This window comes from Phaethon aethereus (genome assembly GCF_964289735.1).
Source record: "Phaethon aethereus genome assembly, chromosome: 2".
NCBI classification, from domain to species: domain Eukaryota; kingdom Metazoa; phylum Chordata; class Aves; order Phaethontiformes; family Phaethontidae; genus Phaethon; species Phaethon aethereus.
The window spans coordinates 132,129,372-132,149,303 of record NC_138582.1 but is presented as its reverse complement, the minus strand read 5'-3'; the positions used below and the strand labels follow the sequence as shown (position 1 = coordinate 132,149,303).

The 19,932-nt window shown below is 39.6% G+C and overlaps 1 protein-coding gene across 1 annotated transcript; it reads right to left on the bottom strand.

Moving 5' to 3' along the window:
• Nucleotides 1-1,100: 1,100 nt before the first annotated feature.
• DAZL (deleted in azoospermia like) lies at nt 1,101-17,745 on the bottom strand (the record flags this gene model as incomplete). Its single annotated transcript, XM_081996489.1, has 11 exons — nt 1,101-1,154; nt 1,918-2,016; nt 2,777-2,881; nt 5,201-5,251; nt 6,367-6,444; nt 7,627-7,760; nt 8,099-8,165; nt 11,603-11,654; nt 13,000-13,091; nt 13,352-13,486; nt 17,722-17,745. The coding sequence occupies 11 exons, from the start codon at nt 17,743-17,745 to the stop codon at nt 1,101-1,103; spliced, it is 891 nt and encodes a 296-aa protein (XP_081852615.1).
• Between the last annotated feature and the right edge of the window lie 2,187 nt (nt 17,746-19,932).

Here is a 19,932-nt window from a genome sequence, read left to right as displayed (position 1 = left end):
AAAAGCAGACTAAGACCCAACATACATACAAGACTGAATACAGTTCTCAGTTCTACTCTTTCAGAACTTAAGCTAATAACTACTACAAAACAAAGTTTGTTACTACAAATTTGTAGTAACTGGAATTCTCATATAGGGTAATAAATACTCAATAGCTTCAGCAAATCTTTATTATGCTATGTGTCTTTCTCAAGGTAGCTTAAAATTAACTCTGGTATTATAGTAGCATGTCACTCGAAGTTTGGGAAACCAAGTCAAAATAAAAATTTATTTTAATTGTTTCAAAATACATGACTAAAATCTACATAATTATTAAAATAGGCTTACAGATATTCTTTGATTAACAGTTTGCATCACATAAAGGCATATTTTAAATGCAGTATTTTCACACAATGTTAACATACAGGTATTGCTAAAATTTTTCATGTAAAAAAAGCATACTCTACTGAGTAGCCAATACAGCTAATTACATTCTTGCATCTTAAGTTACATATAGGAATTTTAGGACTCTTAATTATTTTCCCAAAACTAACAGTGATGCTAAAGACTGCAGGTACATAAACTGTTATCAACATAAACACATTGATTCGGTAGTCTAAAGACAACCAGGACTTAAAGGGCTTCAGTTGAGTTACAACTTGACATCTTCTGTTCCACTGATTAAGAGCTCAGTTTTAAAATACGATCTCTTGGGCAAACAACTACTTCCATTTTTAAACTGCAAGAGATAACTGGTCAGTATTAGTCACTTAAATTGTGGTTTAAGAAAAACTAAGTATAACATGCAAACTGCACCTTAAAGCTCAGCAGAAAATCCGCATGCACCAAACAAACCGAGGGTCATTTTCCCATATCAACTTTCTAACACTCCAGCTAGTTATCAGGGAAAGCATGCAAACAATTAATAAAACCTGGTGATTTGTCAACTTTTAACAACTTCAAACTACTCAAGCAAAAACAACTGTATTGGAACAGGTAGAATAAGAACGCAAACTTCAACTTGAAGCAACTTACTGAAAAAGGTTATACTGCATATATTGCTAAACTGAACTGTAGCAACATCAAGTTAATGATTTTAGATACTTCGAAGTCTTCATTGATCAAACACTTTTGAGTACTGCTCTTCCTTTTCTGAAGTGATGCACCTTCCTCTCCTGGAATGGGATTGGAGAAAAGACAGAAAAAAAATTTTCTAGAAAATAATCAGAATAAAGCAACTGAAGTTTCATGAAAAGTATCTCAAGACATTCTATGTCCTATTCATCCCCCCTCCCAAACTGATACAGCTTCTGTGTTCCTGCTTCACAGTACTCATGCCTAGTTCATGTGTCTGTCCTTTTAAAAAAAGGAAGCCAAGTCTTAAATGTAACATTAATAAACAACAGAAATTAAAGACCACTTGGAATGTAATTAGAAACTGCAATTCTACAGATACTGAACACATAGAGCAAAAATATGATGACCAGCTACCAATCTGGACTACAGTTTGTTGGTTAACAAACTGTTTACAAATTATAAAGACTCACCATCCATAGCAGCTACTTATCTGGAGTAAAGACCATCAAGGCTCAAACTCAACATCCTCTATCCAAACTAGGGAGTAACCCACTGCCCTTTCAGCAATTTGTCATTGTTAACTGATTAGCCAGTCTTATGCTCTAAGTGTTTGGTTGACTGTTGAGCAATTTTTTTTTTTAATGCAGTCTTGTATTAAATCCACTGAACCCAATTTCAGCACCCGCTTCCAGCATTAAGCAACTGACAGCCAACCAAATCTATACATCTCAGAGCATGTACAAGAAAAAAAATTCAAATGGCATTCCAGATATTAATCCCTTCATCTTTATGGTATCCTGTAGGTGAACAAATTGAAAGTCAGCTGTGTTTTAGGGATTTAATTTTGATTTCACTACATACCTTAAAGTACTCTTCTTGTGATACAAAGGTGTTCCTCAGACGGTTCTCAGGATTAAACAGACAGGATACAACTGTTTGTATGCTCCTGTCCACAGACTTCTGAAATACAGTTATAGGTCCATCTATAAGAACACTCATTTTCTTAGCTAGCCCACTACTAGCAATACGGGTGGGCCACAGGGTTTACTTTGCATTTAGGATTCCTCTCAACTGCCTTTACATTTCCTGATCTACTTGTATTTTTTAAAAATCTTTCAATCTTTGTAACTGATCATCTCCCTTAGACATTACTTAAAACTAACAGTTTTGACCAGTGATATGCCAGTTCACTTGTGGAATAGGCTGACAACTGAAACATGAAGTCTCCTTTAGAAAACTGAATTCAGAGCCAATTTTTGGCCAAACTGGGGTCACCTTCCACAAAAGAAAGTGAAGAAGGAAGTAAAATGTTACCAATTCAGATGTTTGAAGCTTAAAATAAATCCACATAAGGCAGTAGGCAGTGCTACCTAACCTGCTTTTTTTAGTACCTGCAACTTCCCCTGTAATTCTCAGAAGATTAAGTAAAGCCTTGTCACTTAAAAACACTGTTGTACTTAATGAAGTAGAACACACATTTTACACAGCCCTCAGTGCTACAGACAAGCACTAATAGTTTCAAGGAAGTGTGAGGCTTTCTGAAATTGTACACAGAAATCAGATACAGTGGATTGAGCAATTGGCTAAAGCAGCAATTATAACCTTGATTTCTAGGATACTGGTTAGAGGCCTTCTTCACCAAGCCACATAATCCTCATGTGCAAGTTTCCGGGAATAGGATTTATGACCAAAAAAATTTCGGTTTTGAGAAAGCACCTACCTTTTGTGGACTGTTAGTAGACGACTGCGTGGGCTCTGGAACAGCACATTCTGTCTGTATAAATTCTGGATCCTCAGTGCAGTGATAGCTTACTGAAGTATAAACCTGTACAGTTTTTTAAAATTGCAGTGTTTCAGTGATAATGGGGAAACATGCACAGTTGTATTGACACTGGTCCTCACTTACCCATAAGCTATGCCAACTTTATCTTCACACTTTTGATAAAGTTTCAGAAGTGGGGGAAATACTGCATCCTGATTAAGACAGTTCTACTTCCTTACAAAAAAGGACATATTCTAATCAATGTATTTTCTGCTCGCGAGAGTTAGCTCCTCAACCTACTTCCTCCATGTATAGGTTTTGGTGTCAAGTGTATTGAGCAATGAAGGCATTCACTCAGAATGAGACAACCAGCAGGTAACTTCAAAGAGATTAAGCACTAAAAATCAAATGAAAGAACGGGAAGCAAAACATCTACTACCACTGCCCTTCCAAGAAGTTGTTTTTCTCTGTACAGTTTCTTTCTTGTTTGAAGCTTCCTTTATGCTAGTAATACTACTTTTTTTAAGATGTAGAAAGGTCTAGAAAAGTACAAGCCATTTTACAGTTTTAAAACTCTCCCCCTCACACACTTCCATCTGCTTACAGTGCAGTCTTGCAACCAGCAAACCAGTGCAGAGTTTAATTTTACAATAGCAGAGAGGCTGATAAAGCTGTTACTCTTTATGGAAACATCCTTCCAGATGCTTCCAGAAAGAACTGGCAGCTTTTACAGCCAATTTTACCAGCATCTCAATGACAGGGTTAGGCATTCTCACTTTTCAGGAGCAAAACTCCACCCCCCGCAAAGCAGTCACATTTACCCAGTCTTGACAGTAGTGTTCAGTTTCTTGCAGTATCATTCTTCAGGATGTTTTCTGTGATTACACATAACCACCACAATGTGTAGCACCTGAGACTCCCAAAAGCCCTTCAACACCAAAACTGTGATTTCAAATTTATGATGTTGGGAAATATGGAAGCCTACAGTGTTGGCAGACTATTCCTTTTGCTGAGCACCAACCATCAAAAGGGGTATCATATCCGACCTCATCACAACTGGGGCACTCCATATATCAATGAAAATTGTGATTATCCACCAAATAGGTAGGTATAAAGCAGTAGACACAAGGATGAAGTTTCCTATCTCCTTACGTGCCTGTCCTCTTTTGAGTCTGTAAAGAATAATACTTAAAGTTGCTTAACTGAGATAGTTCTAGAAAGTTGCCTACTCATATAATCAAGCTTAAAATGTGCATGGTGGTTTTCATGAGACGCCTACTCCAAAAACTCTTTGGCTTGCTACCATTTAATCACTAAGTGATGTACTGTGGCTGTATCATGTTCATGGATGTTATTCAACAAAAATTATTTCAAGCCAACAGGGTAATCAATATTTCAGTGACTGAAGTCTTTCAAGTCTGTTTCTGCACCCATTAAAGCAAAGGTAATTCTCACTAACAGAAATACAGACTTTCCATGAGAAAAGGACTGCTGCTTTACTGAGAAGCTGAAAAGTAAAGCTTAGTACACTTGATTGGAAGTAAGCAGGACTAAAGTATTCTTCTAGGAGAAGGATCAGAGACCAAATTGTCAAATGCATGCAAGCAGCAATACACATGCACAAAGTTGTAGTCTTCATTTTTCCCCATTTACCTTCCACACATTCTACAGACATTTGCTGAGAATTAGCTTGAAAGAAAACAGTTTCAAAAGTATTATAGCTTTCAAACACTTAATAGAAACTCAGTATGTACTCAACAAATACAAGATTATACCCAAAGAACACAAAAATGCCTAAGATGCAAGTTTAAGTTCCAATACTGTTAAAGAAATATAGAGTATTTTTTCCTCTCTTGTGGATGTCATTTGTGTGAACTCAGAGAAAGCAATTTCTTTAGAAGCTATCAGCACCACCTTCAATCTGTAGCAGCCTGGCAAATCATTTAAAAAAAGCTGTTGAAAGGAGCCAAAAAATGCCTCAAAATACTCTGTAATCCTGGTTTTTCAAAAAGCCTCAAAAATTTGGAACAATAAGCAGATCTTTTAAGTCAGGATTGTGCATCAGGTCACCACTTATTTTTCCTTCAACTTTTCATGAAAACCCAATTCTGTTCATGTTAAAATTCCAGAATTCTGTGACCAGAATATATGGAGTAACACCATAAAACAGGTAGTCCTGGTCTGCCAGGCAGCTCCTAAAAAAGCATGGTGTCAGTAGGAAATCCTAAACAATTACTTACTCTGTCAGCAGCTACAGATTTGTGTAGACCAGATTACATACAGAACCAATCAACAAACAACAGTCTGATTTTAACTGTTTCAAGCTGTCAAAACAGTGTGCTGAGAAGACAAAGTTCCAGAAATTTAACTTTGTAGACTTACCGGAGGCATAACATAATTTCTTTGCTCCCCAGCAAGCCATTGTGGTTGAACCTTAAACAAGAATTGGACAAGAACCAGCTTTTACTCATTCATTTCCAGTACAGGCAAGTAACTGCTCTTTAAGAGCCACCATTTGTAACATTTCATGTCTGGACTTTTCATTAAACAGTAGTTTACAGTTCCATCCAGCAAGATAGCTTTTTCACATGTACCTCACATAGTGTTTAGCACAAAGGCATCCTTACCACAAATTCAACTACCTTGTTCCTCTTCTTATTCCAAGTTTAAAAAAATTAAAAATAAGTCTTCTAAAGATTAAGAAAATAAGGTCCAACCTGACCATGACCACTTCCAGGTATGGGGCATCTACCACCTCTCCAGGCAACCCATGTCAGTGTTTCACCACCCTCATTGTGAAAAATGTCTTCCTTAGATCTAGTCTAAATCTACTCTCTTTGAGTTTAAAACCATTACCCCATGTCCTATTGCAACAGACCCTGCTAAGTCTGTCCCCATCTTTCTTATAGCCCCCTTTAAGTACTGAAAGGCAATAAGGTCTCCCCAGAGCCCTCTCTTCTCTAGGCTGAGTAACTCACAGCAGTTGCAATGAAAACATCTCATACCTCTAGTTACTTCCAGTTTAGTTTCAGTAACAGGACTTACCCACACATTTCACTTATGAGTTAAAAAATTACTACCAACTCAGTGTGTTCGCAAACATTTTTAGAGCTCAAAAACATATTCCCTCTCTATATAGATCCCATATTTGTACAGCCTGATAAGACTCAGTGGTTCTGTTTTAACTAACATCAACTACCTGCACTACAGCATGTACAAATGCAAAGTTCTTTTCCACGAGAAAAAGTACTACTGAACCACATGCTTTTTGCTGGTTTGGAAATTTTTTTAGCTTGATTTTTTGTTTTAAATATGCAATGATAAAAAAAAAGAGTATGCTAAGTTATTCAACTGTTTTCAGTGCATTAGAATAAAAATATCACCGATTTTGTTTTTACTTTTGATTTCTGTGAAGCAGAAGCTGAAGGGAAATAGAATTCACAGAAAAAGAAACACAGAAAGATCAGACTCCAGTTAACACTGTTCATTCCATTCAAGTTTTGTCAGGTATCAAACAGCCTTTCTGCTGCTACTGAAGAATTACGTACCTGATAGTTGTAAGCTGGCTGATACCCTACAGGAACTTGCTGCTGTATCAATAGAGCTGGTGAACTGTATGGATATGTCTGCAAAATAAATCCCACATCTGCCTGTAGCTGATCTTAAGTCATTTCAGAAGTACAACTCATCCCATAAACTTTCTAAAGCAGAGTTGAAACAAACTAACTACGATGAAATAATGGACTACAGCCTGAAGATCAGTTTCTTGGAGCCAAAGGCATGTTAAATACTACAATTCCGACAATTTCCCAGCATTTCTTCACTGCAAGTATTTTGCCATAATGTTAACTTGGAACCTTCTCAGCCTCTTCAGAGAGTAGTTAAAGGCACATTCCAGCATTTAAGAGAGTTAGTTCCTCCTACACTATTTTACTCTCCCAATAAACTCAGAGAATCGGCAAGAGTACTATCAAGCTCTCTGCCTTAGAAAAAAAGTATTTATGCAAGTCACTGCAGTTTTCTCATTTTAATTTGCTTAAGAAAATATACAAAACAAAATCAGTTTGCAATTAATATTGCCCTGTTGTATTGCCGTATCATATAGACTTAATACAGGAAGCGACCATAATCTGGAAAGCCTTCTATTCACAGTACAGTATTCATTACAGGTCCAGAAGTGCTCTGCCTACACCTCAGTAAGAATGCTTATCTGAAGTACCAGTAAAGTGATGTCCTGTAGGCACAACTGTACTGGTCAGAGCTGTTAAAAGCAGATGCTGTAACACAGTGTTCTTAAAGACACAACAGCAGTTCAGAAACATGAATTTGTTCTGCTGGTGGGGTAGGGGGGAGTGGAGTAAAAAAGTACCACAGCCAACTTCCAGTTCCATACTCAGTTTCAAAAAAAAAAAGTCCGTGGTTTATTCTGAAGCAGGGCAGCAGCACATTAACTATCCAGATGCATTTGATTTGTGAAATGCATCTGTGACAAGTAACAATATCACTTAAGAACTGTTATATAATTAAATCTTAGCTCTACCTTCAACAGTTTTCTCATTCTCAAAATAAAAAGCATCTCCCTGTCTTTTGTTTTATACAGAGATCACATCACTGAGTAAGTTTGTCAAGGTTGTTGGCATTCTTTTAAAGTAGTTTGAAGTTGTGTGCTTCTTATTGGGAAGGCAATAGGAAAACAAGTGGGTAAAATAAGATTGGAATCTCAGTAGATATTCCTGAAGTTCTATGTGCTTGCACCTACAGAAACATTTAATTGTGATTCAAAAATCAGTGATATTGAACAGCCTTACCTGAACATACTGTGTTACTGGGCTCATTACAGCCGGAGGCTGCATGTATGTCTCTGTATTTTGATTACCCCATACACTATGGAACTGTGGTGCAGGAGGATTGAAGACTAATGGTCTGGGATGCACATAAGAACCTTGTTTTAAAGACAAGAAAAATAAAGTATTAAGACATTTTCACATGTACTTCATTAGTAATCTAATTCAAGCTGCAAGAAACCTTGCGTTTTGACTCTTAAATTTAACTAAATATTAACTGATTAACTGATCATTAATTGTAATATCAATGTAAGTTTTGTTATCAAAACTGTACCTCACAGAACTAGTGAGGTCATAAAATTGCAAACTGGAGTTTAATTGTAATATACATATTACATCAGATAAAAAGGATCTGCAAGAATGTTCATGTACAATTAAGAAAAAAAATGTGTAATACATACTTGCAATATGAACAAATTTGCATATGTATACTTACACAAGTTTTGTTGCTTCCTAATTGCTGGCCCCAGTTTCAGCTTTTTGCCATGGAAGTTGATTTGTGACTGAAAGACAAGTTACTCTGTAAGCTGGGGCATCAGTGAGGTGGATGGTATGTTTGATTTTAAAGGGACTGTACTCTGCTTCTACACTGCAGTATCATCAACTCGCACACAGGCTCAATAGCCTCCATTCTTCTCTCCCACCTCAATACTTTATGCCTTTTACCTTTAATTTCCTGCAATGCTTTCACAGCACACCTGTTTGCCTACTCACTGACTCTCCGAAACTATTATACATCACTTAACAGCAACATGCACTACTAGTAGTTTGTCAGTTAACCACCTATTAGTGACTGTCAGTCTTCTGGTTTTATATACGCAAATTTGAACTATTCTTGCCTCAGGCAGGATATTAATGTAGAGTGACCATAGTCTAGGTTCCCTTGAAACCTTATTTACATCACTACTTACCTTCCTTCCCACAAACTTCCTAACAGGCTCCATGTAGTATGTTAGAAGCTGTCCACCCAATATTAAAGGAACTGGGAGGCTGTCTAAGCACTGCTGTTTACCTGCACGTTACTATATTCTCTCTAGAGAAACTTTCACATGTGTTCCTTCAGAACATCCAGCAAACATGCTGATACTTTACACCTTTTTTTGGCCAAAGCATCTATGCAGCACACAGCCTAATCAAGAAAGAGTGAAACTGAGATATGGTTCGCATGTTCCTCAAATGCCCAAATCCAGGAATACAAGCATCAGAAAGACTTGCAAAACAGGGCTGGAAGCACCCCACAGTGGGTCAGCAAATGCCAGAGACACACATAACTTATTCTGCAAGTTCTACCCAAAACACTAGTTCACACAGAAAGCAGAATTTCAGGCTTTCTATGATTAATGATTCAGTATTGCTTTGCCAGCACAGTATCTGGGGTCATAACAAAAGCACAGGAAGAATTTTAAGCACCCTCCCTGCCGCTGAAGTCGAATTGTGTTCTTCAGTGAAACTGCTTAGTTTGAAAACTAGAACATTCACTGATGGATGTAGGCTGGCATGGCACAGCACCACAACATCCTTAAGTTCCTTTAATACATTTAAAGCAGATTAATGTTTATTCAGGTACTCGGGAACTTCACACAAAAATACCAAAAGAGAATTTACCTGTGGGTCTGATCTCACGTTCTCTGCCAAGATGGTGACAAGAAACATGTTTACCTACCTATAAAGGTGTGCACAGCATACATGACGCTACCTAAAATAAGTACTCTTACAGTTCAGAGGGCTACATTGAGGTTTACAAATGCTTTACATATGAGAAGTGAAAGACTTTTGTTTTACCCCCATTAATACAAATTTAGTAACAAGTATTAAAATCACTATTAGATGCAGATACATAGTCTGGATTTATCTAGATTCTCTCTCTCATACAACACTAAGGACTTACTTGCTTCAGAAGAAAATATGCAGCTTGCAATTTTAACAGACACCTCACTAAGCTTTCCCCCCCTTCTGCTAAAGAAAGTGCTTTGAACAGGTAACAGCAACTTCATTGCCAATGGTAAAAAAATGAGCAAACTAAGCATAAGTCATAAAAAAGTCTTATTTGATCAGCTTATCATACTGATAAAAATAGAATAAAGTAACATGGGAGGAAGGTGAAATACCCTGCCCAGTTTGACAGCTGTTTTTTCTTAATTGATCCTGCAATCCTGTTGTGCCCAGAACCACACAACCACCTTTTCCACCTAGGCAAATGAGAGCTCTTGGAAGGCAGGCCTCCTCTCAAAGCAGAAGGTAGCTTTCTGTTCTGAACTGCAAGCAGGTTCACTCTGGACCAGAGTGCAGTTACAAATGGAATCAGACTTAAATCAGAGTGCTTTCAGGTTGTACAAAGCTAGGCAGATAAACACAGGCTTCTAGAGGGAATCTAACCACAGAGAGGCTCTGTCTTGTTCATTTACATACAACATTGTGACCACTCAGTAGAGATAATGCCTGAAATTGAGTGAGGTGATCTCTGCTTATGACTTGAGCTCTAAAAGAGAGATGTTCCTTCTTTCCCTTTTTCAATCCCCTCTAGAAATAAACAGCTTTTTATGATGATTTCTATCTGGACATGCTTCTTCCTGACAAGGCAGTAATTTGTACTGCCTGTACACTTGAAATTTGCACTGAAAAAATCCACCATATACTTCTGGGTCTTCCAAGACCTCTGGTATGCAAAGACACATCAGTGAGTACTGTACTAATAGAGATACACTGAGGGCTCTTAGTTTTGAAGAAATGCACACAGAAAATCAGCAACATACATGGCTCAAAGGACAATGCTACTCAAGAGGTCTCTACAGAGACTGCTGCCTCAGAGCAAGCATTCCACACTGATCTAGTAAAACACATGTAATCCATGGTAAAAAAAAGTATTCTCAGATAAAGTTTGTTGCTCAATACAGCAGTATTTTTGTCAGCATACCATGAGAGTTAAAGAACAGCAAGCTTTTGAAGCCTTTCGGTGAGAATCAAGACTCTCCTGCTGGAGTTTCACTGTTTTTTCACTTTTAAACAGGTTTTCTTTCCCCTTACGGAGCTGGACAGCCAGTAAACACATCTGAACATATCACAGACTGAATTTGTGCCTGGCACATTTATCTGGATTTGTCTTTCAGATCTACTTCCCTATCCGAGAGTTTCAGAAGCAAATGAGAAACTGTTCATTCTCCAATAACATGGGAGTTTTCTGAGGCAAAGACCACAAAAAGGGAAATATTTCAATACATGTTATTTTCTACAGTTACTACAGTTGGTTTTGGGAGAAAGAGGGAAAACAAAAAGCTTTGTCAGTGGTTTGTGACCTGCTGAAGTCCATCAGAACCAAATAACAGATCTGGTTGTAAGCACCGAGGTTTAAAATTTCTCTGAACTCTAAGAGCAGAAGGGCTGTTAACAGTTCTACCCTTTTATCTCCTGTGTGAACCATGTGACATGTGAACAGTTGCATCTTATAGTCTAGGAGGCTTAAAAAAAAAAAAATAGTTGCACTCCAGGTAATAAGCAAATGCACAAATACTGCAAGACAGAAACACATACTTCAACTGCTGAGACTTAAGTAAAAAAAACAACGCTGTTTTCTAATGTTACTGTTATTCCCAATAATACTGAGAGGTCTATGTATCTGCCATAAGCACAAGGGTTCTATGACAATCATCCAGTACAGAAAGCAAGCAGCCAAAAACACACGTGAGACTTTCAGGCACATAAAGAATGAGAACCACCAGAAATACAATGATGTGAGAGAGTCAAGTACACCAAGGCTTGCTTACTTACGTAAATATACAAAGATCCTACCACCAGCAGAGATTTTAGCAAGTTTACTTTTTGGGTAGCCCTAGATTTTACTTGTTCTAATTTACTCTACAGGGTACATGACTTTGTTTCCCCTGAACATATATCTCCAGCCTTCATGTATCAACTTCTCAGATAGTTTAGACAAAGAGCTTACTTCTACTATTTTTTGAACATCCACATTGTCCAGGAAAGACACAAATCCATACCTGAAAAGAAAAAAACAGGTTACTCAATAACCAGTTGACTTGTTAGCCAAATTATTTTGAACAAGAACAGTTAACAGCATATACACTAGGTACATTATACTGCATGCCAAAAGTATCAAGTAGGACAGAAGTTTATAATTCATCATGAAAATGTATTTACAGCTAACTAGCAGCATATACTATGGGGACAGATGAAAATAATTGCATGCCACATTCTAGAACAATACAAAATAGATGTCAGGGCTATTATTCCATTTCAGCTACTCAAAATGAGCATTACTGTTGATATTACTAACTCAGAAAGTAAAAAAAAAACACAAAAACCAAAAAACACCTGTTAAGTATTAAGATCTGAATTATCATCAAATTGTGGATTTACTACAGATGTTTGGATGAAAGCAGGCATTACAGGAACAGTGGCACCAGTGGGGGAAGTGATCCTTGAAGATGTTTTTCAACTTATTTCACTGCCCCCCTAGTTTATCTAGTCTATAAAATTAAGGTAATTTCAGAGCATTATAGGAACAGTTGTGTCAATCAATGGAGTATGCCAATTCGTTATTGATACTCTGAACATACTCTGGCTAATTGTACATCAGAATTCACCAGGAAGACTAGCAGAGGGTATGAAGCAATAAAACAGATTTCCAGTTCATGCATTCCTACATTACAGCCAAGGAAAAGTGTGACTTTTTAGGATCTGCTCTTAAGAGTCTTTGAAAAAACTGGGCTGGAAGGAACCTCCAGACAGTGAAGCCTCCTTCTCAAAGGAGGGATAACTACATTTAAGTCCTACACCCTTATTTAAGTGTTCCACCACAGACATTTTTCAATATATCCAATAGGAATTTCCCTTAGTACAACTTTGGTCACTTAGTTTCACTCTTCACCCAACGAGTTTGGTTGTTTTCTCTATAACTTATCACTGAGTGTCAGAAGAGTGCAGTCCCATTGCCCTGAATAAACCATGTACTCCTTAACCATCCTGAACTCTCTCCAGATTGTTGTTAACTATAGCCATCAGAAGAATCCTACGAAAGAACTGTCTGCGTAAGCATCACAGAAGTTTCAAGCTTTGTTTCCACTGGTTAAGTGACAATAACCCTATTTTCCCTGAACAGATAGACTGAAATCAGAAAAATCAGGCTATTCTTTATAAGATTATATGGATTTACAAGCAATCTAGATGTAAAGGTTTCACAGCATTAATTCACCACAACAGAAAACTGCAGCTAGTGTTAAGGCTTAAGCATGTCCAGTGTGTTGCTACGTAGCTCCTCATATCTATGACAGAATTATGTCCGCATAAGCATCAACTTAAAACAACTATTCATGTTCTACTCACCCTTTGGAAACACCAGTTCTGTCAGTGATTATTTTCACCTCTTTCACAGTACCGTATCGTTCGAAGAAACTCCGAATTTCTGCTTCATTCATCTAAAAGAAACAAAGTCTTCAACTTCTTCAAACACATTCAACTGTTTAGAACTGATTTAAAGCAGCCAGCACTATTTTTTAAACTCATTTTCTATTAGTCTAAGAACTAAAGTTACTCACCTGTTCCAAAATTCTCTCCTGCAGTATCTTAAGATTGGTAGGCACACATTAACAAAAAAAACACCCCTGGAGTAAATTCCTCTTTACTTCCCACTGAAGTGCCCTATATCTATCTTAAACAGTTAAAAGTATATAAATACCCTTATATCGATTCCACCAACAAAGACTGAGTTTGGCATGATTTTTCCTTCTGGTAAAACATATCCTTGACTGGTTGTTGACAAACGGGTATTATCCTCTGAGACACCTGCACACTGGGCCTCCACGTTTGCAGACTGAAAAATTTAAACAGAAATACATATTTCAGTCAAATTATTATAGTACACTTTAAGATACTAGAATGGTTGCATCTTCCTATAGGTATAGGATGGGACCATGAATTTCAATAGCACCTTTCCAATTACTTAAAGGAAGTACTTGTTGCAAATAGACCATTCATTGGAAAAAGGTTGCAGTAATTAAAGAAGCTTGAAAAATTTGAAGTAGCCTAGGTTAGATCTAAATTTAAGTAGCCCTGTCTGACTACATGAAGCTTCATGACCAGTGTTGCTACTACAAGGCACACATTGAAAACAGCAAAATAATTCAGTTCAGAATTTTAACAATTTCCTTTCAGATGTGAGCAAGAAATTAATTCTTTAAAGATACAATTTACTGTAAATTCATTATCCAGCAGAACAAATTCCATCATCTTCCTGGTCAAAAGCTTTTAAATACTTGACATGTGAATAAGTTTACAAACAGCCACAGAGCAGGCAAAAGGGTCATACTACAAGTTAGCTGTAAGAAGGGATATCAGACCTTGATGGAATAGTCACACTATCCATTCTCTCAGAAAAAAATTACGTCAATTTAACTACAACAGGAATATGAATGACAACAAACTTGTTTAAGTTGCCTGCACCAAAGCAGGATCTTAAGCATGAACTGCACATACATAAGAACTGCAAAGAATGTTAAGATTATAGAGTAACTACAGTCATGATGTGCTTTGCACTCCCAGGCTTCAGATGCACACTTTTTGGTCCTAAAGCATTTTTTCAAAACCTAGGAGTCACAGATTCATTTGGTGCAGAGGAAGATACAATGCTCCCTAAACAAACTGTAATTCAGTATTTTGTTCAGGCAAGCAGACCACATGCCAATTCCATTTCTTGTTATTGATGCTAGCAAACATGTGGTCCATACTCTGCATAATGCTTTAAGAGTGTTTTACAAATGTATTTACAAGAACTACAACACAACATAAGCACCATGCACATCACAAACTCCAGCCCCTCTACTACTCTCCTGAATGAATGGTTCTAGCTATGTGCCATGCTTTGCCTGGCTGGTAAGAACTATTCTGACCAGTTCAGTGTGACTCATCCCTCTGTACTAATGCATTTCAAAACATTAATAAGCTTTTCCTTACAATTCAACTGGTGTGGCTTTATCCTTACTTCACATATTCCCAACTTCGATTTAGTCAAAGTTATCTGGCATTTCAAAATCTAATAATGTGCAATAGGTAGCACACAATTTTTCAAAATAGGAGTTTTCAACTTTAATGCATATTTAAACTACAGCTGTGAGTGATGAGTACTCATTCAAACTGGACACTCAGTAAGGAAATGAGAAAGTTGCAAGAACCAAACTATACATGCATCCCACAGAATCACAGAATGGTAGGGGTTGGAAGGGACCTCTGAAGATCATCTGGTCCAACGCCCCTGCCAAGGCAGGATCACCCACAGCAGGCTGCACAGGAACGTGTCCACTCAGGTTTTCAAAGACTCCAGAGAAGACTCCACCACCTCTCTGGGCAGCCTGTTCTGGTGCTCCATCACCCTCACAGTAAAGAAGTTTTTCCTCATGTTGAGGTGGAACTTCCTGTGTTCCAGTTTATGCCCATTGCCCCTTGTCCTAAACGCCCCACAATTCACCCAGCAATTAAACAGAGCCAGAACCAGAATTCAGCCCTCTAAATAGGGTTTCAGTGCAACTGCACCATATTAACAACACACCATTACAAAACGCCAGAGAGGGTTTGCCCCATCTCTTTTCCTGCACCTCCTCTGCACAAGCTCTAATGCTCATCAGTTCAAATTAGGCTCTCAACTCAATTTGGCAGGAAGATTAACATGAAGTGAGCAGTTTTTCAACCAGTTAGTATTTTACTATTGCACAAAACTGAATCAGCTTACAGTGCTATCAGACAAGCATCAGATCCGCCTGAGGATCCATTGATGCATTAGAGGAAATGGAGATGGAAGAGGCTTAGCCTCTTCCGAGAAGCACACAATTCAGTTCAAAACTATTCCATGGAGTTATACCTTACACAGAATCTGGTTCCATCACACCATAACACTGTTGCCTATGCTCAATTTACTCACTGACTCTGCTTCCTATTGCAAATTCTCAATAAAAGTTACAAGTCATTCCTTTCCCTTTATCCTCTAAACACTCCCTCTACCCTCCACTGAAGTTGGGAGACCGCAACTTCCACTGTTCTGTAGTACTAAAGACCATGTAAGAGAACATTTCTGCTGTAAACAGAAAAACGGTAGTTCTCCCCCTTCCCTCCTACTGTACCAAGACATCACTGCACAAGGAAATAAATCCTGCGTTTCACAGGAGAAAACTTTTGTACTACTTTTCAGACACATTCACTTCTGATCCAAGCTCATTCTGCAGTTATGTAAACACTTGTGCTAGTATCAGAACACAACAAGGGCAAAAATGAGGCAAGAGGTGAGGAAACTTCTTTGGCTGCACCCCCAGCTAACGGGCATTTGAACTGAAAGCTGAGACTGCAGCTCCACAGCAACCTTAAGCTGACCTAACTGTTGGCTTCTACTTTCTGGATCCATTTCAGTGAATCAAGCTAGAAGAGAAGTATTCACTTCACTGTGCAAATTCTCTGGCAACCTCGAACAGGAAACAGCTCACAACAGAGGCACCTAACAAGTGCCAGAACCAGCACAAGAAAGTAGGTAGGCATACAGATACTGCTGGTACACAAGTCATAGATGGCCTTGGCCGCCACGGAAGTGCAGCATTCATTTCTTAGACTAATGATGCAGAACACAATTTTCAACGAAATTACACTTATTTAATGCTTTTACACATGAAATATCTAAAAGAAAGAGTAAACTACTCAGGCATGCTGACAAATTAGTCAACATCAAAAATAAGCTTTAAGATCTGTTAATAAGTGTATTTAGAAATTGAAAAGGAGTGGTTGTTGAAAAATGCACAGTGGAAAAGTCTTACAGTACAAAACCAGGAAAACCTCCTCCTTTCAAAGTTATTTTTCAAGTCTTCAGTACTACAATGCAAAACTTTTGCAAATTCAAACAAATTATTGCCCTATCTAAAAACAAGTTATTTTACCAGCATAATGTGTAATCGTTATTTTACTACCCAGCATTAGGTACTTCTAAGTACAGTACGGGCAAAGAACTTGCACTGATGATGAATCAGTGTTCAAAGTCTGTCACCTGAAGTTTCCAAAATCTGCAAGATCCTGAAGTTTACAAATTGGCTACCCTGAAATTGTAGCATCAGCTGAAGTGACTCAACCCTTCAAAAATACCCTAAGTGGGGCTGATTTGTCTATCCATCTCATTTACCATCTTTGCAATCAAATTTCTACATGTCAGGAAACTTGGGGCTTATTCAGAGTTTTTCTGCTTACTGAAATTAACGGGGTTTTTTTCCTTTCTCTCATCATCAGGTAAATTTCATCAGTTTGCTCTTTGCATTATTCCAGCAACCATCAAGTTGAGGCTGACGCCAGGAAACTGGATTAACCTCCTGATGACAGTACTCCTGAGGCTAGTTAGACCTCTGGCAAGAAGAGGTGGAAAAGAACTACCGTTAGGGCCAGGCGGTGGAAACACCTAGCTACACAAGTGGGTTACAAACATCACTTACTCTTATGCACATCTAGGAGAGGAAAACCTTCACTTTTCTTTCGGCCACGTAAGTCCCCGATTTCTCGGGCTTCTCCTGGTCTTCTCTTGACCTCACACACTCTTTGTTTAAAGTATTTTTTTAATTCAAGCATTGAAAACTCCTGCCATACGTCCTGCTGTGCAGACTTTCTGTGCGCAGGAATCAGTTACCATGACAGCACACTACCTAGAGAAAGAACATGGCTCCCAGCACAGGGAGAACAGAGTTTTCCCACTAGGCAGCAGCAGGTGGAGCCATCAGTCAAGGACCGTAACACGCTCGTACGCTAACGGCTGAGCCTTCTAAGGCTTAACTTTAAAAAAAAAATACGCTAGTCTTATGTTGCTGTTGACGTGTCTGGGTTACAGTCGCAAATTCCATTTTCCAAATAAAAAATTCCTGAAGAAGAAACAGCAACTTGCATGGTGAAAGAGCAACGTGCGCGTTCAGGCAGTAACTCCCACTGACCACATGGAGTCCACAGCGGACTACCCGAAGCCTCTTTTTTTCCTGGCAGGTTAAAAAAAAAAAAAAAAGACAACGAACAGGGAACTTCAGGCGAGCGCGTTACGGTGCCGCTGCCAACCGCAGCCATTGAGCTGCCTCCCGTCCTGGGGGCTTCGCACCTAACGGCGGCCTTACAAGACGGAGGAGGCGCGGGGGAAGAGGGTTTCACGCTCCTCAAGAGATGTGGGTGCGAGGGGAGGGCTAAACGGCATGTGCCCCTCTGAGGGCAATGGAAGCTGTTAAAAAGCCCCCACGCCCGAGGCAAGAGTTCCAGCCCGACCCTGACAGCAAGCGGGGGGCGGGTATGCAAGCCGGGGACAGGCGGAGCCGACCAGCGCCGCCGCCCGCACCCAGCCGGGGCGCCTGCGTGGCCTCGGCCAGCCGGGGCAAGCGGAGGAGCGCCCGGCCAGGCCATGCGTAGAGCAGGAAGAGCCCGGCGGCGCGGCGCCATGCGGCAGGGCCGCCACAAAATGGCCGCTCATGGTGTGAAGCGCCTCCTGCTACGAAGTCGTCACCAGAGCACGGCGCCGACGGCTGCGAGCCCTGACGCTTTCCCACACAGAAGCCCCAGCCTTTTTACTTGCAATATTCCCTCCTGACCTTAATCCTTCACCTCCTCTTCAGACTTCAAAACCTTCAAGGTACTTAAAATGACAGTCACCCTCAAGGGTTCAGCCCAGGCAGCAGTGCACCCCTCAGTGCGTTACATGGCAACACTACAGCAGCCTCTGAGCATCCCAGTTCCTCACCCCAAGGACAAGCAAAAAAATATTAATGCTCAACTCTCAAGTCCGCTCCCGGGGCAAGGACCCGGGAAAGCCACTACAGACCCCAGCAACAAGCCGCCCCATCGCTCAGCGTCCAAGCGCACCCCCTTCACCCCAACTCCCCACTGTGCCGACCATGGCTCCGCTCTCGTCCCTCCTCCTCCTCCACTCACCATCATTCACCGAAGCTGAGGCAGCGCCCACACACTTAAAAATAAATGAGGCCTTTGAAACAAAAGCAATACGAACTTTTCTGCGAAAACAAACACCGAACAGTCCTCTCTTTTTTTTTTTCTTTTTTTTTTTTCTTTTTTTTTTTTTTAGGTGAAGAAAGGCGGCTCTGCTTTGTTGCCGCTCTTCGCCTTAAGTAGCCCCAAGTGGGAAGGGGCGGAGAATGGCCACACCCGCCCTCGCCGCCCTCTCACTGCCGGCACCGGCGCGGTCCAGGCGGCCCTCTGGGGGCTAGACCCTTCCCGCCTCTCGCGGCTCACGTCTTGTATTGTCTGTGTTTTAGGAGCGTGTCTGTAGACAAAGGGTGCAGGGTGCTGTACCTTTTCTCTGTTAAGAGCTTAGGTGGGACTATCGTTAGTGGCCTTGTTGTTGAGCGGGACGTTGCTGTTGAGTGTGTGTGGCAGCAGCACACGTTATTTTGACAAGAAGTAGCACTTGGTTTATTGAGGTTTGAGAGTGGTGGATTGTTGAAGAGGCTTTCAGTCGCTTTGAGACAAAAACTGAAGCTCTGTCATCAATGTTTTCGTGAACCAATGTTATGTAGCTCTTTCCAGGGCAAGCTGTTGCCATCACATCTCTTGCTGCTTGTACTGAAAACCAGCCTGCTGTCCGTTCACCAGTCACCCAAGACCTTTCTAGAAGGAAACCTCTCCAGAAGCCCTTCTGGTTCTACAGTAGTAAGATGCTTCTACTGGGTTTTGGAAATTAGTTTTAACTGTTTGGTTGCCATTGGTATCAAATGTTTAGACCAGGTACCGATTTTAGAAAGTTTCAGGGAGAGGGGAAACTTACAGATGTCTCACCAAAATAAACCCAACCTTTCGCTGGCCTAGCTTAGTGGTTTTTTTATATATGTGACTTTTTTCAATGGCAAAGGCATAAGAATGATACTTGTTGGATGAAAAATGGAAGTACAAAGCTAAACTGATAAACTGAAGTGTATATAACAAGTAAGCTATTTTTTCCTATGAGATTTTATTTATTCTAATGCATAGATTTTTTTTAACAATATACCAAGTGTTCACCTTTTTCAGACGCTGATATTAATAAGAAAAAGTAGACTGCTGCACTAGATATACCTGGACCCAGAGTTGGTTTAGGTAATAGCAATAACAAAGCCTTGATTACAAAAGATCTATTTATGTTAACTGTAGGAGGGACTTTGTTAAAGCTATCGGGGTCGCTGTATTATCTAGAGGTAAGTGTATGCGTAGGCTTTAATGCAACTAATGCCTGTTTACTTAAATGGAAGAGGTGCTCTACAATTCCATATCAGA